The sequence below is a fragment of the Eptesicus fuscus genome, chromosome 5 (assembly GCF_027574615.1).
Source record: "Eptesicus fuscus isolate TK198812 chromosome 5, DD_ASM_mEF_20220401, whole genome shotgun sequence".
NCBI classification, from domain to species: Eukaryota; Metazoa; Chordata; class Mammalia; order Chiroptera; family Vespertilionidae; genus Eptesicus; species Eptesicus fuscus.
In genome coordinates, this window is record NC_072477.1 from 32,390,775 (window position 1) to 32,414,042 (window position 23,268).

General features: G+C 44.4%; 1 protein-coding gene across 1 annotated transcript in view; it reads right to left on the minus strand.

Moving 5' to 3' along the window:
* The window catches only part of PRKCH (protein kinase C eta), a 221,949-nt gene that overhangs the window by 45,162 nt on the left and 153,519 nt on the right, over positions 1-23,268 (minus strand). The window contains exon 10 of the mRNA XM_008138975.3: positions 16,792-16,946. Coding sequence (XP_008137197.1) covers positions 16,792-16,946 — 155 coding nt within the window. The remainder of the gene's footprint in view (positions 1-16,791; positions 16,947-23,268) is intronic.

Consider the following 23,268-nt stretch of genomic DNA (forward strand, 5'->3'; position numbering starts at 1 on the left):
CAGGTAAGAAATGGGTAACTGGTTCCCTTGAGAAAGAGGAACTGGGAAATTGGAGTTACCTTTCACTGTAATCTTTTTAGAATGGCTAAACATTTCTCTTTTAATCATATGTATGGATTAGCTCAGTAGTCGGCAAACTCATTAGTCAACAGAGCCAAATATCAACAGTACAACGATTGAAATTTCTTTTGAGAGCCGAAAACTGACTTCTGCGCATGGGCCACGAAGTTTCAATCGCACTCTATGTGTGCGCCCGCACGTGGTATTTTGTGGAAGAGCCACACTCAAGGGGCCAAAGAGCCGCATGTGGCTCGCGAGCTGCAGTTTGCCGACCACTGGATTAGCTCATCCAATTCAATTACATTGATATTGTTCTTTAGTCAATAACTAATATCATGTTCAGAACCATCTTCATATCACTTATCACTCCCAATGTATCCCCACAGATAAGCATCGGCTCAGTTGCTAGAAATAAAACAGAAAGGAAGAGAAGAAATAGTGCTACACCTTGCGTCGGAAATTGAGGAATAGAAAATGAAAACGAATACAGAAAGCAGAGCTCAGAATGACAAGCCCTAATACAGTCCTGACAAATGAGAGGGAAAGTGTGAGTCCTGGCTTTTCAGCCTGCACGCCTCTGGGTCCTGGCTTTTCAGTCTGCACACCTCTGCCTTCTCACCTTCCCCTCCCACACCTGCCCACTTCTCCTTTCTCTGCCCATCCTCCACGCCTTTCACTTATATTTTAAAATTTGTTCTGAAAAAAATCACAAAAGTAATACATCTTTACCACACTCAGTAATACAATAAGAGGATATAAAATGAAAAATTAATAACTGTTCACCCCATCCTAAGTTGGTCTCTCACAACTTTCTCCTTGTACATATCTATGTAGAGATGGCTTTTTTACCAAAAAAAAAAAAAAAAAAAAAAAAAGGCACTAAAATAAGCATACATACCACCTTTAACTCCCCTCCCCCCACTTATCTGTCCATCAGGAACAAACCACCCAGTTCCATAAATGTAGATCTAACTCATTCTTCCTTTCAAATATATATATATATATACACACACACACACACACACACACACACACACACACACACACACACACACACCAGTAAAAGCAAAATATGCAAATTGACCAGTTGGCAGAACAACTGGTCGCTATGATGTGCACTGACCACCAGGGGCAAACGCTCAATGCAGGAGCTGCCCCCAGCCTGCAGGCCCTGATCGCCTGATGGGGAATGGGGAGCCAGGGGTGGGTGACTGCGGACACAGGTGGCACCAGGCCAAGGCAGATGCGAGTGAGCGAGCAGGGCCCCGATTGCCCCACTGTTCGCCCCACACACAGAGGGCTACCTGTGTCGATGGTGGGAGGCAGGGCCAGCTGCTGGCAGCCGAGGAAGATCGGCCCTGATCGCAGGCCAGGCCTAGGAACCCTACCCATGCACGAATTTCATGTGCTGGGCCTCTAGTAGCTACATAATAGTCCATAGAAGTATGCCCTAATTTATTCAACCATTTCCTTATTGGATCTGTCCACCTTTTAAGTGAATTCACTGTTCAACTTTCTTCTCTGGATCACTTTTCTTCTTTATGACTGATAATGTGTAAGGAGCCTTAACTGATACCAGACATGGGAATAAACAAGCCACATGAATTCAATTCTCACAAGAATCCCATGGGACAGGGAGGACTGCTATCCCCGTGTTTGTAGAATGGGAAATGGAGACTGAGAGACATGCAAGAGTTTGGCCAGGGTCACAGAGCGAGTGCACTGTGGAGGTAAGTTTTAAACCCAAGTTTGCTTCCAAAGCCTCTCTAAACGATAAGTCAATACTGCCTCATTTTCACCATTGCCATGCAATCCACCCAGAGTCTATGGTCTAAGGTTAGCTTGGTATTTACAACTTTGAGATGGATCATTTGACTAGGAGTTCCACAGGTATCTGGCTTGAGGTGTCCAAGTCTTTATCGCCTCCACCCCTACAACCGTATTCACCGTGTGCCTCATCTTTGGCAAGTCACCCTGGAGCACAGCACTGGTGGACTCGAGTGAAAAGCATTCACCTTCCCAGGGGAGACTGCAGACAGAGTTTCCTGGATGTAATGGCCAGGGGTTCACTACCACCTTCTCTATTTTCATGTGCACACAGAGGTTGAAGCTATATTCACAAATGTAGGTAGAGATTCAATTCCTCTGAGATCTACACCAAAGGAAACACTAAACACCCTAGTTTGAGATCACACCGACAATTAACGTCTCACCCTGTATTCAGCAGCAACAAAATTGAGTGAAAGCCCAAGTCTTATCTGGGAGAGGTAACATGACCTACTAACACCACAATTCACATTAGTTTAGTTACCAGTTAAGACACTTCAAATATTCAGAGAGAAGAAGAATGTGACAAGTCAATTGGATATCATTCCAAGAATCTAGAAGGAAAAATTACACGAGTGGCTTATGATTGCTCAGAAATCAGTGGTTGAAACACATATACACACACACACAGCCAGAATGAGCAATATCGCACTAAAAGTATTTCCCTCTTTGATAGGTAAACTCGATTGCCAGATTGCTTCAAATATTCGAAAGGTGTTCTTGTAGAAGATGGGTGTTTTTCAGTCTACTCCTTAAGGGTGGTCCAGAACCAGTGAACAGAAGATACTGGGAGACACTGTTTGACGCAACACAAGGGTGATATTCCAATAATCACAGATGCCTCACAGTGGAGGTAACAAGTTCCGTTTTGCTTGGAGGTGTGTAAGCAAAGGGAAAAATGACCATTTGGCAGGTTGTTAGGTATTCATGCTTTGAATGAGAAGGGTATGTAACACTGAACTAACTCCCTTTCAACCCTGAGACTTAGTGGGACACAGGACAGGTAAGTTTTGATCCAATTATCAAGAATGGTACAGAACGGTGTCCTTGTAGGAGAGAGGGCAGGTTTGGATGGGGATTCTGGAGGTTGGAGGAGCAGGAAGGAAGGAGAAATGAAAGGCCATGAGGTCACTGCCGCCTTCCCAGGAGTGCACCATGCACAAACCTCTGGAACCAAACCCTTCAATGATGCCATTGTCCAGGGTGTGGGGCAGTTTGCCTGTCAGGTTTCACTCACTCCTCTTTGCAACCGAACCCAGAAATTCATCAAAGTCTGAGCATTCTTGCCAAACGGAAACAGGGTGCTTGCACCAAGTTATATTTCTTCTTAGGAAGTTCACTGATAAGTAAAATTTGACATTTGTGAGACAGTGGGAAAAAATTCCATGTTCAGGCATATGCTGCAGACTATCCATCAAAAGGCAAACTATAACGCCATGCTCCACTTAGCTATTTTTCTTCCCACGGTAATTCCCAAGAATTACCGTTCTTGATAATTGGACCAAAACTTAACCTCAGCACGCCTGAAAAACATCGCTCCAAGAAGACTGGACACGGCTCAGTGAGCTAAAAGGATGACAAGCCTCCATCTAATCCTCGGCTATTCTCTCAAGTCAGTCCACTGTGTGTTCAGCTCCAGCAGGTGCTAGTCTCCTTAGAGATGAAATCATTTCCAGGTAGAATGTGCACTATCAAGCTAAGTAGTTGCAAAGCACCTTGCTTAATGTGTCAGAAAACATTTTAAAATACTGAACACGTGTATAAATGAATGACTATAATGGAATAAATGTTTGCATCACCCAAATTCATATGTTGAAGGTCTGACCACCTCTCCCCCTCCGCGACATGATGGTATTTGGAGATGGAGCCTTTGGGAAGTAATTGGAGTTAGATGAGATCATGAGATGCCCGGACCCCAGATGGGATTATAAGAAGAGACACTAGAGAGTTTGCTTGTCTCTCTCCAGACAGCCATGCGAGGACATGGCGAGAAGGCAGCTGTCTGCAAGCCAGAAAGAGAGCCTTCACTAGAAACCAATTGGTGGGCACCTTGGTCTTGGATTCCCAGCCTCCAGAACTGTGAGAAAAATATTCTGTTGTTTAAGTCAGTCAGTCTACGGTATTTGTTAGGCAGCCTGAGTGAACTAAAATGGTGACTTTAGGACTTCTACAGAACTGGTATTCACACACAGGGACTGCACACAGCCTGCGGGTCGAGGCTTGACAGAACTGAACTGGTACGCCAGCAGGTTACCACTGTCATGTTGAAAAACTCAACATGGGTTATTGGCGTATATTCAATATCACATATGAGATCTCTTTTGAAAATAACATTTTTCATTATTAGAAAGGCAATATTTATTCCAAGAGAACATTTAAAAAGCCTTAAAAACATTAAAAATAAAATAATCACCTACACTCAGATGTTGACATGCTGGTATTTACCCTCCCGGAACTGTTTTCCCTGCAAGAGGGTGAACCCAACTAAGAGAACGGGGCCTTCTTTTGGGGTGATTTCTTCTGACCATGACCACCATTGCATGAAGCAGTCACCTTAAAGGACTCTATCCTCTTATATTCACAGGGATGTTACTCAGAAGTGCTTTTACTTTCAGGATCCTAATGTGATACTCACACCCTATAATACCCATAACAGAATCAGCACTGGTTGCCTATGGCGGGGGAGGGGGTGGTTAGGAATTAACGGGAAGTAGCACCATGAAACTTTGTGGGATGATGGAAATGTTCAATATATTATTTGGAATGTTGATTAAATATTGTCTACCCTTGTCAAAATGCATCAAATTGTACACTTAAGATGTATGGGGAAAGTGATCTGGAAAGATAATACCAACAGCCACCATTAAAACATGTGCCCTGATGTATTTTTTCAAAAAAAATGTTCAAAGGTAAACGTTACTGAGATGTATTACATAGCAGGCCCCAACAAAGGCTTCACACGAACCCCTTTTAATCCTAATAACTACCCTCAGGGCCTTCACTTTATCAATGAAGAAACTGAGGTTTGGAGGGGTTCAGTAACTGACTTAACATTCGCCAGCTGGGAAGTGGCAAGCCAAGCCCAGAACCCCAGTCCCTCCACCCTGGGGGAAAGTTGTAACACATGCATGCCTGTTGACTCAGCAGTAATACCTCCAGCAATCTGTTCCAGGGAAAGAATCAAAGACAGATCCAAATAGTTGTGTACATCATCATTAGTAATAGCAAATCAACCTAAATGTACTATAAATTAAGTAGGTCCATATGATAAACCACTCTGTATCAATTAATATTAAGTTGAAAAAGAATGTAAATGTCTTTCATGGTAGGTGAAATGGTAAGTAAAAAAATCAGGTTAAAAATATATAGTATGACCCTAATTTTGTTTTAAAAAAATACATTAAAGGGGGTGGAGGGGGTTAGGTGGAGGTGGAAGAGGGCATAGAGGGAATAAATGGTGATGTAAAAAATAAAATAAAATTTTAAAAATAAATTTTTTAAAAAGACATTAAAAACTTTAAGGAAATACAACTGAAGAAAAATTATCTTTCTGTGGCAGGATTATAAGTTATTTCATTTTTACTTTTTATATTTTAAATGGCAATACTTACTATGGTGTCACTTTTATAATTAGAGAAGAATAATTTTATTTTTAAAATGAACAGGGGGAAATTCTCTCACTAATGAAAATATACCCAATGAAGATTATATATACACCTTTTTATAAGAAGAATATTTTTGTATAGCCTAATTTGAAGATACAGTCCCTTAACAACTTAGGGTATTAATGTTATTCAATAACTTACACATAACTGTAGAAAAGTGAAACCACAGTCATATGTATAAAGCATACATGTAGGTTTAAGGAACTTACAAAGCAATGTCCAGTTTATAACATAATCTTGAGGAAGTTATTACCTTTCCTTTTAGCAGGAAGGCATAAAAATTGGAATAGATTACTATCGTGAAGTCCTCTGATTATAGCAGACAGATCTAATGCAACTCTGAGAGGGACTAGCATCACCTTAAGCAGAAAAGTAAACAACTTAAATTTGCCGCAAATGCTATGGACCCACGTTATCCAGGGAGACAATGTGGCGGGAGAACCATAGCAGAGACACCTGTTTCTCAAACCCAAGTACCAGGTGGCTCCTTTTTAAAGGATATCTGAAGAAACATTTGCAATGAGTCACTTCCTATGAAATACTTCGCCTTTGAGAATTGCAATCACAAGAAGAAATTGTGTCTTTATAGTGGATAAAATAATGCTTAATATCATCAAAATGAAGATCCAAATTTTAAAATTCTTGAAGAATTAGAACTATCATTGTTCAAATGCTATTATGGATGCTCAGAAAAAATTCTTGAAAGGCTTTCATTGACTTTTTCCTTAAAAGCACTACTTGAATTCTGAGCTAATCATGGGTTTGGACCAGTGTAATGCTGGGGATAGATGGCGGGCTATGGACAGTCCCTATCCTCACACAGCAGCCCGAAGGCGGAGGCACAGCCAGTGACAGCGCTGTGGGAAGCTTATTACAGGATGCCGTGGGAGCAGAGGACGGGCGCATCATCTAGATCGAGACCGGAGGTTAGGGGGATCTGGAAGAGTTCCCCAGAGGAGGTGACAACTAAGCTGAGACAGCACAGGCTAGCAGGAGCCAGCTTGGCAAAGAGGAGAAAAGGGTCACGGCCAAGGGAAAAAATGCACCTGCTACCACTTCATGGGAACTGGAGGGAACTCGGCAACCTTCGCGCATTCAAAACTGAGGTGGGATTGTAGAGTTCCACACATACTGTACGACCTCCAGCAAGTCATCTATTTCCGAGAGCCTCAAACTTTCTTATCTGTAAAATAAGGATAATACCACTTACCTTGGAGAGATGTCATAAGAAGTTAAAAGTAAGTAGATAAAAACTCCTTACAGAGGTGCTTATCCGTACGTCTTACATGCTCAACACATGTGGCTATTATTCCATATGGAAGAATCAAGGTGAGAGCTTGAAGCAGCTCCCTCTACTGTGCCCCAGGGCACCTGCTCCAGCCTACTGTTCTCTTTGCCAGTCCTTGGCATTCCTTCTAACATCTGGGATTCTCTTAGTCAAGATAGACACACAGAGCTCGCTTCATCACGTCCTTAGGTCTCTGCTCATTTGCTCAAATATCCCTTTTCAAAGATGCCTTTCTAAATCCTCTGTGTAGCTTATTAAAACCATTCTCCCTGAACTTTATCTTCCCCTTACACAGCTCTTTCTCCATAGAATTTATCACCCCAACATTCAATGTACCCAACCAATTTAATACATATTAAAAAAAAAAAACACAAAAAACCCCATTCAATATATCTACTTTTGGTTTGTCTGGCTACCTGCAGTAGAATTTAAGCTCCCAGAGGGTAAGGGCTTTGTCTGCTTTATTTCCTGTGCACTCCCAGAGCCTGGCACCCAGTAGGTGCTCAACATATATTTGTTAGAGGAATGAACAAACACCCTGAGCTCGAGGGCACGGCCATTCTTAATTCTCTGGCAGCCTGACAAAAACCTTTTGCATTGAGTAGACATTTCATAAGCATTTGTTCAAGTGCACAATTAAATTATCTTTTACAAATGGCAGTGTTTATCTGGTACCTAAAGATCAACTGACTATATATTTATTGCTCAAATCCAAGATTGTGTTTAATTATAATGAAGCAATAAGTTTCTTGGTCAATTTGGTGGGGAGAAGAGCAAAACAGGTGGTCTGATTTCATTAGCCAGTGAAATCCATTAGCACATTTATCAATTAGTTGCAAATAACCAGAGCTTTTGTTGATACAAAAGGTCAAACACTGATGAGTACTCTGGTTTAACAAATGAAGTACAGGAAAACAATCCTGGCGTTCCAGGGCTGAGATGTCTTTCTGCCATTAATCTGGGTCCTTTAAGAAACTGTATTACTGGGACTAAGCCACCAGGAAATTCACCCCAATAATGGTCTGAAAATGTTTCTGAATCTCCCTTCAAATGAAAACTGAAAGTTTACTTCAATACTGAAAAAGGTGAACTCAAAGTGAATTCAATTGCTTCCCCCAAACATTAGAGACACAGCTGAAATCTTACCTAATAAAAGAGAAACATACAAATTAACCATCACTCCGCTATACCCACAGCCAATCAGAGTGAGCATGTAAATTAACCCAACAAATATGGAGGTTAATTTGCATATGCAGGCGTGGAGCGGAGTGAAGCCTGCTATGAGGGGAAAGGAGGCAGCAGAGGGAGCTACTGGAGTGGTGCTCCAGACAGAAGCGAGGACATGCTGGCTCCAGGGCGGCTGGGAGTGAAGCCAGGGGAAGGAAGGCCTATTCTTGCACGAATATCGTGCAACAGGCCTCTAGTTGTAAATAAAATATAAGAGTATGGACTTCAAGTCTTATATGTTGCAGGTCTTCCTAAGAAAACTATCTTAAGGATTTATGATGGATACATGGTAAATATACTAATTACATACAATTTCAAGATATTGCTAAAATGCCAATAAAATGGTTTGATTAGAAAGAAAAGCACCATTGGATTGGTCTTCAGAGGGTTGGCTTTACAAGCTAGAACTCCAATTTCTGTGAAAATTACCTATTCCTAAGGAACTTTTTTGAGAATAATTTCAGCTCAAGCCAAGGCTACAAAGAAAACCCAAATCAGCTGATAGTACGCATGCAAAGAATAGCATCTTATACTGATCTGGCACAATTCAAAGGGCTCTCAAATTTTCATTTCCATTAGGTTTGAGCTTCACCAACACCCTACAAGGAAGCCGTGTCAACAATTCCCTCAATGGACAGATGGGCAAATGGGCCCAGGGCATTTAGCAGCCTACCCACATCCCCAGGCCCAGCAGGAAGCAGAATTGAGTCTGGCACATAGATCTTCTGAAAACCATGCCCTGCATTCTTTTAGTTGAAAGAATATACCAGAGTGGGCAAAAGTAGGTTTACAGTTGTAATACAAATAACCAATACAATAATTAATAAATAATCCAAGAATAAACTCTGTGTTTTGAGTACTCACAACAGTAAACTTACTGTTGCCCACACCTGTATGTTGACTCTCAAACGTACTTTAAAATGAGTGATCTTTTTCTATTCTTTTATAGGATTACTAGAGGCCCAGTGCATGAGATTCATGCACTCAGCGGGGAGTAGGGGGATGGGATCCCTCAGCCTGGCCTGAGCCCTCTCATAGTCTGGGAGCACTTGGGGGATGTCCGACTGATGGCTTAGGCCCAGTCCCCACGGGGACAGCCGTGAGCCTGGCTTCTGGCTGAGCGGCGCTCCGCCTGTGGGAGCGCACTGACCACCGGGGGCAGCTCCTGCATTGAGCATCTGCCCCCTGGTGGTCAGTGCACATCATAGCAACTGGTCATTCTGCAGTTCGGTCGATTTGCATATTAGCCTTTTATTATATAGGATATTTTCAATGGAATTGCTCTTTGTGGACACAACTGTAGTTGATCCAGTATATCAAGTTTTTGTGTGTGTGTTTTTTACCTTGGAGCCAAAGGTAAGCAGATTTTGAATAGGGTCTGGTTCTCTAGGGTTCTGTTCTTGGCTCACTGTTCCATTTAACAAACTCTTGTTGAGTGATCTCACCCAGTCCCATGATATGAACTAATAGCTATGTCCTGAAGACTTTCAAATATTTGGTTCTAGCCCATCTTCTTCACTGGATTTCAGACTCATATCCACCTTTCCATTGAGCATCACTGGCATGTGTCTCAGGTACCTGGCAGATTATATCTCTAAATACCATTATCTTTTACTTTGATCTCTTCCTGAGCTCGTAATCTCTTTTAGCTAATGGTACCACTATCCATTGAACCTTTTCACTTAATTCCTGGGAATGATCCCAGGTTTCTTCTTTACCCCCTGGATCCACCCAATTCTGGCTATTCTACTTGCTAGTATTCATCTGAGACTAAGTGACCATTCTCTCTGCTCCCATAATACCCTGGGCATGCTCCAATTTTGGAATTCATCTGCCATTACTTACTATGGACCTTCTCTCCCACCCACAGAAAGAGCCTCAAAGGGTAGACACCACATCTACTCATTTTGTATCTACTTCCAACACAAGTGGGAGCTCAGTAAATATATTCTGAGCCCAACTGCATTTTCTTCTTTGAAATGAAATGAACAGTATCAAATGCCTCCAGATGTCCTGATTAGCTCTTCCTGTCTGCAGTAAGTTGAAGATTGAAACAAAATTTTCTAATGGTGATTTTTTCCCCCCTGGAGACGAAAAACAAATTGTGAATCATCTTAGGAAAACATCCATTCTAAGAAGCCAATTTCTGTTGGAATGTTTCTGATTTGAATTCCCTCATCTGTAAAGGAGAACTTGGCACTAAGTACTCTTGGAGGTCTCAGCTGACCCTAATATTTTATAATTCCATTGTTGAAGATAAACATGGGGAACTGGATACAAGGAACTCACTGTGAATGGATAGCTCCCCCAGGGATTGGCAACATGACCAGTCTTACCTAACTTTTAAATAAATTATTTACAAAGAGTACCCAATAAAATCTTGATAACAATGGACACACTAGGATAATGAAATGCCAATCTTGGGAAGATATGCTTCTAGTCTCCAACCACAATAGCCTTCTTTAAAAGCCCTTGAACTTGCCATGCTCCCTCCTGACTCTGGGCATCTGTATTTGCTATTCCTTATCTTGAATGCTCTTTCCTTCCCTCTTCACTAGTTCCCTCAGCTCAAGAGTCACGATCAGATCAAATCACCCTATTAGAGGTTCTCACTCATGGCAATGCATTCCTCCTCTGCACAGTTGGAATTTTCTATTGGTATGATTATTGGGATGATGTCTTTCTCCCTCACTAGACCATACTCTCCACAAGGGAGCATTTTTGTTTTTGCTCATCATCATGTCCATGTCCTTGGCTGAGAGTCGGTACTCAATAAATACTTGTAAAATATCTCCAAAGGTTGTTTAAGGGAGGAGAAAAGTGGCTAATGAAGTTCATTTGGGGGGAAGGGTAGCTATACTAGTAAGCTTGAAAGCCTCTGAGCTGTCACTCACATCCTTGAAAAAGGATCTTAGGAGTGAAGAACTGAAGTCACTTTCTGGTGACAGTGAAAGAACAGGCACTGGATGAGGCCACTATGTGGCACAGCAAGCATGACAATCTAAGAAGAAGGGAGACAGGACCTGGCCAGTGTGTCTCGGTTGGAATGTCGTCTGTACACCAAAGGGTGCCAGGTTTGATCCCCGAGGCAGCCGATTGATGTTGCCCCCCTCTCTTCCTCTCTCTAAAAATCAATTAAAATTTTATTTTAATTTTTTTAAAAAGAGGGAGGGAGATGGGATTATGACTAAAATGTTCAGAGTCCCAGGAATAACCTGGATAAGGTAAGAGCTCACAGTCAAAATCCGATGTGAAAGTGTAAGGTACTGAGAACCCCACAGCTAGCATGCCATCTCTGACATACGAAAATAATAAATCTTTTCAGATCAAGAAAGAACAGACCCAGTTCTCAAAGCAGAACTAATGTTCTCAGATGGCAAAGGGAAAACTGAGCTCCTACATTTGACTTTCATCTTCATCTAAAAAGAAGACTTTTCTCACTAGAATGAGTAGAATAAATAGAATTGAATTCCAAAATAGGTGAGGTAACTGTAAGAGTCAAAAATTCCAGGTTCACATGAAAGACATTTGGGGATTCTGAAAGTCTGCTGATAAGAAAGAGGAATAAGAAAGATGCCAGGAGATGGGAAATCAGAAAGGTAATGCCACAGTTTTCAAGAGGGGGAGAGGAAGATATCAGAAAACAATGACACAGCATGGGATATTCATCACTGAACCAACATGCGAATTGATTTGGAAACAGATGACTTGTGAATTCTAGACATGAAGGAAATGCTCGCAGGGACGGCCTCACAGTGGGCTCTCCGAGCAAAGCTATGCCCAGCTAACTTCAGAACACACGGGTATCTGGAATCAGCAAAGCAGCTGATGGCCTTTTATGATATTCTTGAGAAATAAGAGTCAGATTATATTAGAGATGGGTATATTCATGCAGATCCAACAGTTATGTTTACTAGTAAAGCCTAGCTTAACATATCTTATCTTGGAGGGATACTGCAAATCTTACCAGATTCTGAATTTTTAAAAAAAGTCAAATTAGGTGGAGATTGTTCTCTCAATTGGAAGAGATTTCAAAGGTGATTTTCTTTCAAAGTACTGTGCTGCATAGGTGTATGGGTACAAGATAATATGTCAGGTCTAGTGGTCAGAGGCTATGGGCCAGTTCCACATGGGGAAAATTAAGAGCAAATTCCCACAGTAAGCACTTGGAACTTGTGGATGAAAAAGGGGTCACAGGCTAAACCTAACAAATTAGGGGAGGCCACATGGCGGGCCTTACACCTCCCGAGACCGAAAGTAACCACAGAGAATGCTTGAACAAAAACATTCCTAAAAACAGATGCAAATCGTGGCTGGTAGTTACACCCTAGGCCTGTAGCTTCCTTGACAAAGTGCAATCTTTATCTTAAGTAAGTCTGTTATCTTTTTGCATCTAGGATAGCATACCTTTGGAAAGCCAGCCTCCTTTTCCAGACCTCTCAGGGTACACTCACCACACCCGAACACCAGACCAAAGAGCCCCTCATTATCTTGTTTCTGGAATACCATCTCTATGTGCTGTAAATGTTCATTGTTAACTTTTTCGTATGCCCACCGATGTCTCATTTTACTGTTTATCCAATCCCAGAGATTTCCCCACTTTGCTTTCTCCACCTCCCTAATCTACCACCAATGGATTTCATGTAACCCTCCTTACATCTCCTCCTTTTATCTTAATATATAAAATAAGCTGTAAAACTGCCAGTCTCCAGAGCATTTTACTAATCAGTGAGATTTTGCTTCCCAATAATTGTCAGTTTGGCTCAAATAAACTCAAAAATTCTTTACAGGTTTGGACGCTTCCTACATTGACAGGCTTTAAGACTAAAAATCGGTTATCATGTATTCAAGAATCCAGCATGCCAAGAACTGCATACGGCACAAAGTGGTCAGACCCATGAGTTGAAAACTGTGTTGAAATGTGCTGTATGTTCAAGTGTAACATGGTGAGGAAGAATAAAAACAAGCTGTGCTCTTCTGTAACGTCTTCCCCACTCAACATGCCTGAGATACAGTCTGCGCTTTGTCAACAATAGCAAACCCAATGTGCGCTGGCTGGCGCCAGGAGTTTGGGTTGAAATGTCAATGATGGCTGAATTCCCCTTGAATACAGCTCATGAAACGTGACAGAAAATAGTGCCCATCATGCTGCTCAATGGGATCCATGCCCCTTTGTTTCCCTAACTTTTCTGTAGGGTTTGACTCTGGAAAAAAGTCAATGCCCCTGTAAAATTATTCATGAGCACTATCTGGGCTCTCAGACAGCCAACAAGCCCAGGACAGGGGATAAACAGTCCTTCTTCCCTTGGCAAAGTGACTCACGGACTGCTTACTTCCCAGCCTTCTCTTCTTGCCCATGGCCGGCTCCAGACTTTCCAACCTAAGGCAATGGGCAGACCCTTCTCTTGCTGTATCTCCGGGGAACTGGGTTTCTGTTCCTTCATGAAATGCAAGTGAACACATTGAGAATCTGGGTCAGAACACAAGCGGAAAAGCACAGAAATGTAATTGGCCTGTCTCCTCTCCCATAGGCACAGTCAGCTAAGAGGGAGAAGAAAGTCATGTCAGAGGGAACCTAAGGTACTATCTTCTAAAGTCCTATGGGTGTTGGGCCTCAGGGGGAGGGTAGGGAAGGGTGGGGGTAAAGGGGGAGATCAACCAAAGGACTTATGTGCAGGCATATGAGCCTAACCGGCAGTTAATGACAACAGGGGGGTGGGGGCATTTGTGGGGAGGGGGGTGGGATGGGAATGGGGGGACGAGGACAAATATGTGATACCTTAATCAATAAAGAAATTTAAAAAAAAAAAAAAAATAAAGTCCTATGGGACAATTGCTTGCAGATGGTGCCATCTTTATAATTTTCTGGAAAATAAACACCTCTACAGAAAAAAAAAAAAAAAAGAGAAAGACCTCGCAAACAAACAAATAACAACAACTCCATTTGGACAGGTCAGAGATATCATCCAATACAGAAAGATCATTGAACTCCAATAAAGTCCATCTTGGGACATGTACGACGTATGAGGCTGCCTGGTGCCCCCAAGTTTCTCCCTGTGCTTTTGGGTCAAATGCACACCCTCTATGATTCCAATGTGCTCTTTACTGTGTGGGAAGTCCAAGGGCTTTCAAAGGCTTATCCTTAAGACTCACTCACCGGCCAGTACCCTGAATGGAATTCAACTATCCTGTGAAATAAATCCTCAGGATAAAAATAGCATTTGCATCTCTCCTCATGCAATGTGCTCCCTTCAAAGTCAACCATCATAGTTGGAACCTGCGCGTGGGATTGAAGACAAAGTGCAAACCTAAAATAAATTCTTAGAATTGAACCGCAGATACCAAGAACTGAAACAAAACTTCTCAAGATGCGGCCGATACCGCTTCACCAGAAACCACATCAAATTAATGTCCGTCCCCCACATTTTGGGACAGATGAAACAAGCAGACGCAGAGGCGGGCACATCCTACACAGGAACCCAAGCTTGCTGCCTCTCGGCCATGTAGCGTGGTGCTTAAGAGAAGCCTCTGAGTACTCAAGAAAACGAATTTAGGCCTTACTGCTTTTCCCCGCTGCTGAGGTCTAAATGTTTCCCCTCCAACACCCCAACGCCAAAAAATTCATGTGTTGAAATACAACCCCCAAAGAGATGGTATTAGGAGGTGGGCCTTTGAGAGGTGCTTAGGCCATGATGGTGGAGCCCTCATAAATAGAATTAGTAACCAATCACCATCACCTGATGCCGAATCAAGACTAGCACCTTGATCTTAGACTTTCAGCCTCCAGAACTGTGAGATGTAAATTTCTGTTGTTTATAAACCACCCAGTCCATGGTATTTTCTTATAGTAGCCCGAGTGCTATGCCTCATTTTCATGAATAAAGTTCCTGATCACCAGGAGGGTTACAAGAAGCCATACTTTAGTGGTACTCCTAGAATGTTAAGTCTCGCTCCAGGAGACAGTGCAGCCCAGTGTTTAAAAACATAGTTTGAATTCTGGCTTCACTTGTGATCTGGTTATTAAGGCTTTCTAAGACACAGTTATTCATCTAAAGAACATGAACAATGTTACTGTTATATAATAACGCTGTTAGAAGGATCCAGGGAGATATGCAGATAAAGTGCTGAGCCTGTAACAAGAGCTCAGTTTAGCTGCTATTGCCATTGTTATTATAATGATGACTTATAACAGAAATCCCTGTCTAGTAGGGAAGTCACTGTTCTTAAAAATTAAATGTGTGTAAGGCTCTCTCTGGGGTAAACAAAGCAGAGATGGGTGGATAAGCCATGGACAGGAGAACAAAAATGAGTTCAGGGCCCAGCGTCTGACAGCAGCATCAGGAAGGACTCTGAACTCCCTCCGCCATCAGAGATTGTATCAGCAACCACTGCCAACCGTGGGCTGGGCAGGACACTGTGACGGGAAATTCCACGGTAGAGCCCCCAGGAGAACACCGTGCCTGGGTAAGAAAGCTCACAGCACCGCTGTCTACGGTCACCTGGGGCAGCTCCCCGACTCAAGAATGAATGAGATTCCTGAGGACCTTCGAAGGCAGTCCCTGTGCGGGTCATGCGGCCTGGCTCCTGCTCTGCACCCGCTTCTCTACCTCACTGCTGGGGCGTGGCTACATGTAGCTGAGGAGACATTTCGGTAGTGCGCCTGTTTCCCTCCGTCACTTCCCCACGTCTTTCTGGCATCATCAGCATCCTGCTCCAGTCTTTACTCGTCTCCCTCCTCCCCTCCTCTGCTGAGTCGTGGGGTACTTGAGAAAATGCCCTGTTGCCAGAGTTCTCTCGCACTTTGATAATGATGCCAATTCTGTCATGAGGTCGCAAAAGGAAAAGCACATAGCAAGGCTAACAAATAGCAAGTTTCAATCAGGAAATTCTTTGTCGACATTCATTCTCCTCCTTATAAGAGAGAATTTTTCTCAAGAGACGGCATCTCAAGAGAAAATAAAGAGTATACGTAGCGATTAAGTTATAATGTGATTTAAAGGGAGAGGGATGGTGGCAACAGGGAAAAGAGGAACATTTAAGACTACCGATTGTCTGAAATCCACGATTACGTTCCCACTTTACCTAACCTTCTTCTGTCTGATTAAAGTTTCATCTGATGTTCCTTAGGCTCTAACAACAGCAACCAGATTTCAAGCCCTTTCAATGTATGTTGTATTATGATCAAAGGATTGCGTGCTGTGAAATGGAGTCAAATAACATTTGGGAAGAGGCTCCAAATGAGAAATATCATCAGATGGGACATTTCGCATCAATAATTCACCTCTTGGAGTCTCAGCTGGTGAGCCGCCACCTTATCTGAGTGGGATTCTCATCAACTCAGGGCAACAGTGATCACACCTGTCTGTTTAGGTAGGGATTTTTTAAATGGAACTAATCATTTCCAACGTTAAAGAAGAAAAAGAGAGAGCAACACTGTGTTCAGCACCTTGCAGAACTTGGCTATACCAGGCCGTTAGCAAACCCCAGCTGAGCGAACTCATGAATAGTCTCTTCTCAGCCTATTTTACACACCACATGGGGACAAGTTTTACTCTACAGGGAATGTTGATCACCACATTATTTGTTTATCCTAGTGGACCCTCAAACCTTTGTGAATTTAATTCCCCAAAGATTTCAATATCATGAGAAATGGAAGGCTGGGTTAAGCCAGGAGAGGGAACAGGCTATGAATTATGGGAGGCGTTACAAGCAATCAGAACTCACCTGTAGATGATGCCTTTCTCGTGCAGGAACATGAGCGCCGAAATGATTTCTGCAGCATAGAAACGAGCTCGTGCTTCATCAAAACGACGCGACTTCTGGATGTGGAACATCAAGTCGCCCCCATTCACAAACTCCATCACAAAGAACAGCCGATCCTGGATACAAGCACAAGAGAGGATCCCATCAGCATCAATTACCTGGAACATTCAGGGTTAATCACAGGAAGCACGGGTCATCTAACAGTGCGTTAACCATCACACCTGGGCAGAGAACAACCCCAGAAAAAGGAAAATGCTTTGGACAAATCAGCCAAATAGTCGTCTAATGACAGCCTCAGAGTGACCCCCAATGTTAGAAATCCCATTCAGTCCATCAGAAGATTCCTGAGTCAGGAGTGGGAATGTAGATAAGGAGATGCCGTCTCCGCTGGCAGGAGCTCTCAACCCAGCAGGTGAAGTGGGCTCCTTAAAAAATGACCAATAAATACTGTGTACTAAGCACTGTGCAAGTGGTGTGGTCAAGGGCTGGGAAATGAAGACAGCTCGATGGAAGAAATGTTTAAGTCTCAATTACAAAGTGATGGCTCCGAGACTGACAGTGTTAAACACTTGGTTTCTGGCACCTCTAAGATCCATGAATCTCCTCTCCCCCTCCCACTAACATTTATGAGTCCCAGGGTAGCCAGTGTTAAATAAGGTGCTAGGAACCCAACAGAGTCAACAGGCAAAACACAGACACAGCCTCTGCCCATACAGAGCATGGTGTGGGAGACACACATTCCTTAAAACAACAGCAAACCCAAAAATCACATAAACAAGCAAATTTACAAATTCTGGTAAATCCTGCGGAGGAAGCCATGAGATCTGGTCATCTGCTTGGGGTCAGGAGAGGTCTCTCTGAGCAAGTGGCATATAAGACCTGCAGGACGAGCACCACCAGAACTGGTGATCAGCCTTCTCTGAGGTAGGAGGGAGGGTGGGATGTCATTTTGTAAAGAAATTGGTACTTTACCAACTCACAGAGGACGTGTATACAAAGAACCCATCTTCATTTGTGGTTTTCAGTGCCGTCAGCTTTGCTCTGAGTGTTACAGCTGAGCTGTAAGCAAAGATAGTGTGTTCTCGCTCACCTATTCTTCACCAGTTTAATCAGGCCCATCCTGATGAGAAGACATTACAACTTCCCACCTCCTAGTCCTGCTTTTAAGACCTTGATTAGAAGCGGGTGGGGACAGTCCTCTGCATCTAAAAAAACATCTCTCTCTGGTCAGGACAAGCAAGAATTTAAGAGTGAGAGGGAGTGACAGGATCCACACCCACAAAAACAAAAACCAAACAGCAAAAACACAACAACTCTTAAGGTTGGCCAATATAAGCCAACAGAAAACTAAATACAGGAAGCTGTCTAAGCTAAGGGCCTTCATTTGGGTGTGACTGACAAGGAGGGAGCGGCAGAGTTGGGTGGGATGAGCTTGGGAGTACAGTAGTATTCCATGTTTGCTGCCTGGGAAGGACTCAGGTGGATGAGCGGGTTAGGGATGGGGTGGAGGGTAAGTGTGCGATTGAGACACATCTAAGAGCTACATCCACACAGGCGGTTGTTATGCTGATGTGTTCATTTGGAGGGGTGGCCAAGGCGGGGCGAAGATGAGTGGCCCTGAACCACCCTTATGGCATTAAAAAAAATATATTTATTGATTTCAGAGAGGAAGGGAGAGGGAGAGATAGAAACATCAATGATGAGAGAGAATCATTGATCGGCTGCCTCCTGCACACCCCCCACTGGGGATTGAGCCTGCAACCCAGGCATGTGCCCTGACGGGGAATCTTGAACCCTGACCTCCTGATTCATAGGTCAATGCTCAACCACTGAGCACACCAGCCGGGCCCCTATGACATTTTTGCTAACCAGACTGTTCACTTTTTTCATGGCTGTTACTGGCAGTCATGTGAATTCCAATAACCAGAAATACCTGATTACTGGATTGGGGTCAGTAGGTAAGTGGCTATTCTGATAGTCCTTACTGGCCTAGCGTTGCTAAGGCAGCAGGCATAGAAACGATGAGGGCATTCCAAGGAAAATGTCATCCATTTCTAGGCACCCCCCAACCACCTCCCCCAACCCACCAATCATTCTCCTATCTCAAGTTTGAAAAGCCAGACCCTGGGCTAAACTCCAGATCTGGGGGAAGGAATACTGTCTTCCAATCCTGTTCATCTCATCTTTCTCAGGCTCCACCCACCACCCTGGAGGCAGATTCTCAGATAATGGGGTTGGGGTGGGCGGTGGGGGGGGGGGGGGGCAGGATGGGGTAGGAGGTGATGCACAGCAAGGAGGTCAAATGCTTTAGAACAGTGAAGATCCGGGTTTCTTTTCCTTCAGTCTCATTTCTCACCTCCTGTCTGGCGCCACCTAGAACAGTCGGTACAACGCACAGCCCGCGGGCTACAGGGAACTCTGAGTAAGCAGGAAGTGGGAACAAGCCAGCTGAGACAGAACATTTAATGAAAAGTCATGGTCCATCCTATCACAGACCCAAATAACGTCACAAGGTAGAGAAATAAAAACATGTTTATCACCTAGCCAAATGTTTCTGCTGTGTGGAAACCCGTTTATTTAAACCCTTTGTCTTACTTCAAACATCTGCTACAGAGGCAGTTAAAATCTGGCAGCAATTTCTCTGACATTTCTTTTGCACAGGAGATAAATACCAAAAATCTCCAGCCTTTTGCAAAGAAGGCCCACTCACCACTGGGTGGTGGCCATGGTGATGAGTGAAGAGAGAGAGGGGCCGTTATCAGAAATGAAATGTCATTGCCTGTCCAGTGTGGTTCAGTGGTTGAGTATGAGCCCATGAACCAGAAGGTCACAGTTCAATTCTGGGTCAGGGCACATGCCCAGGTTTCGAACTTCATCCCCAGTCGGGGGTTTGCAGGAGGCAGCTGATTGATGATTCTCATCATAGATGTTTCTATCTTTCCCTCTCCCTTCCTCTCTCTGAAATCAATAAAAATATATTTAAAAGAAATAAAATGTCTTTAAGCATATCCTCAGGAGAGGCTTCTAGAAAGGGTGCAACAAATAGCAGTGGCTGTTGTGCGGTGACTGTGACGATGAAGATGTTTTCAGTAAAAAAAAAAAAAAAAAAAAAGATCATAAATGTGAATGATTCAGTTATAGCCAAAGATACAGATATGCACAGAAAGGATGTCTAGATAGTGACAGAAGTCAGCTTTCAGTTATGGGATCTGGGATGACACTTATTCCTTCTTTATTCTTTTCAGTATCTCTAAAGATTTCTATGGTAAGTGTGCATTACTTTTATAATTAGAAACAAACCAAAGCCACATGGACTTCCCCCATAGTTTTCTAATTTTCATCTGAAGGATGAAAACTGGGACATTGAAGGGGTAGTGCGAGGTGGTCTTAGAAAACAGTTACTGGGCAGGGAGCGTCGGAAAGCAGATACAGACTGAGGGGCCTTCACTCCCTCGCTGCCCACTATCGGGGCCATTATTGACCACCTTCTCCCTTAGCGGTCTTTCTGATGCCTGAAGTCACCCGGCCGCCAGGCTTGTTGGAACGACATGCAGAGAGAGACAGAACTGGCTCTGGTTTGTTCCCAGGCTCCACTGGGAGCCAGGGTCTGAGTTCTGGTCTGCAGGCTTACTGGAGGCACTCAGAGATCCTTTCTTCTTCCTTTGAGGTTCTCAACAAGAAGGGACATTTTCTAAGCACTCACTCTGTCAGGCCCCGAGTGAGAACCAAGGGTTGTAAAATGAATGAGATCCCACACCTCTCCCCAGGAAGCTCACAGACATGTAGACAGAGCACACACCGCAGGGTGCTAAGTACAGGGGGGCACAGAGGGTGTCACCTGGACACAGAGCAGAGACAGCTGAGCAGCCGGGGTGGGACTTAGAGAAGGCTGCTAAGAGGAGCCAATTCTCCAGCTTGAAGGATGAGGAAGCACCAGTTTGGCTGGAGCGCGGATGGAGGGGGCAGGGATCACGGTGAATGAACAGGTAAAGTAGTGTCAGGTGTGGGTCAGGATGTCGTGACTGCAAAGGGAGCGGTCCCCCAGGGCTCAGGCTGCGGGCCTGGAGCATCCCTGTAACACATACGGCTCCTTTCGTAATCAAGTGTTGGTAGAAAAAGCAAAAGGCTGGTTAGGCTGCTTCCAGTCACCCCATCCCCAGGTCTCCACTGCAGGACTCAGTCCTATGAACACATGATCACTCAGCTATTGGTCTCTACCACAACTACAGGCCCGGTGTCTGAGCTAAAACAGGTGACGGCTATGGGGTTTGGCTTGGTAAGGACTCCAGTAGGTGTTAGAACCCACTTCCCTGACACATGAAATCAAACAGCATCAAATACAAAAACAAGTCACTCCGGCCGTAGCCGGTTTGGCTCAGTGGATAGTGCGTTGGCCTGTGGACTGAAGGGTCCCAGGTTCGATTCTGGTCAATGGCACATGCCAGGGTTTTGGGCTCAATCCCCAGTAGGAGGAGTGCAGGCAGCAGCTGGGGGCAGCAGATCAATGATTCTCTCTCATCATGGATGTTTCTATCTCTTTCCTCCTCTCCCTTCCTCTCTGAAATGAATAAAAAAGTATTTTTAAAATCTAAAAAAAAAAAAGTCACTCCAGCTGCGTGTTCCTCCTCCACATGAGCTCCACGGGCCTGAAGGAAACCTTTCCCAGGTGGCGCCAGCCCCTTAGGAGGCAGAGGCCTTGTGTGATGTCCCGAGGAGGATAACCCCGGCCTCCAGCTCCTCTCCCTCCCGTGCTGTTCAGGAGCTGGTCTCCCCGAGTACCTGACCCACACTAGGTCACGCTCCACAAACCCAACAGTGAAGCAACTGCAGGAAGCCTTCTGGGATCCCTCCAGGGAGGGAGGCAGGGCAGGGTGGGTTAAGGCTGTCATGACTCACTTCTGGGGCAGGGAAGAACTCCCAAATCCCACCCTGGGCAGCGACAGCAAAGGGGGCTGATTCTGCATCGAATCTGTGCAGATAGCTGAGCCTGTGTAGACAGCCATCCCAGTGTTTCCAAAGTCCCTTTCCCAGGATCCGGGCCTGGACATCTGCTCAGTTTCCCTGAGGCCTCTGGCTGCTATAAAGGCAATTTGGCCCTCCCCTGCCTGGTAGAAACTTAAGGTCCCAGAGAAATGGCTTCACCTTAGCTCTAAAGCCAAGTGGCCCAGTCCTTTGTCCCTCCCTCTCTTTTGTCCCTCATTCAACCAACCACAAAAGCAAGTCATTAAGACAGGTGAAGAGCACCTGGGGGAATAAAAGCAACTCAGAAATCCCTTGGTCCCTCACCCTGCTGGTGTGAGTTACAGGAAGCCAAGGAGCTAGTGCCCAGTTAATAATGGAACTCCTGTCATCACCTGCCTGGCTCCATTAACCTTCTGCAGCCTGGGCTGTCTGCCCCGGCTGTTATCAGGGCAAGACTGTTCATGTGCCAGGCCAAAGGGGATAAAAATATCCCCCGAACTGACAGTGGCTATCAGGATAAGTGGCGTGCACTCCTAAAGCCCCCCAAGAGGATGGCTGCGTAGGAGGTACAACTGATGGGCATTGGCATGAAGAAAAGTTCGAGACTAAACAGCTGGGTGGATGAAAGTGATGTGTTAAGATGGTACCTGGGATGGGGTGACATGGCCTCAGGAGGGTGACCAGCGGGTGAGCAGGAGCCAGAGAGAAGCTCCCCGCGGGTCACTGTGGTAAGACAACCTTTGGAGGTGACTGTTCAGCTCATTGATCCCTGCAAACGGCTAATTGGACCAAGCTCGGCTATCCCACAGTCTCTTTCCCAGAAAGTTGGAACGGAGATGTTTTAATTTAGGCAGGAAATGAGGAAACATGAGTTGGAGCTGAGGCTGCCTTTGTGGTGTGAGCATGTGAGATGTCTGCGCATATCAGAGTGGTGAAATCCTGATGAATGAACGAACAGACGGCGAGAAGAATGAAGGAGAAACAGAGTGAGGCAGAGACAAGCAACCGGGCAGCAGGAGTGAGCCGAGAAGGAAAACCTGGGTTCCCTATGTCTTCGCATTTCAGATCCCTGGAGAGGCCCGGCCAATTTCTGCCCTTGTGTTCCAGGAGACCTCCCCTTTATCCTTCGGTCATCATCATCACCTCTCCCTTCATTGCATGACTCCAGTTAAGTTACTTTCTGTTACTTGCTACCGGGAGAATTTTAACTGCAACACACACCAGTTATTAAGGGGCAGGAGGTTTCCTTATTTATAAATTTGAGGTAATAACATATCATGGAGATGGTGAGAGGATTAAATGCACAGAACGGGGCCCAGAGGAGAATCTTAGCAAACAGAAGCCATTGTCATTACTACATCACACACAGGGACTAAAACTACCTCTAGGAGACCTTGTGCCCCGTGCCCGAGTCCTGGTGTTTAGCAAAGGCAGCTCAGCTCCCAGGCTGCGCTCCGGAGCCAGGATGCCTGAGCT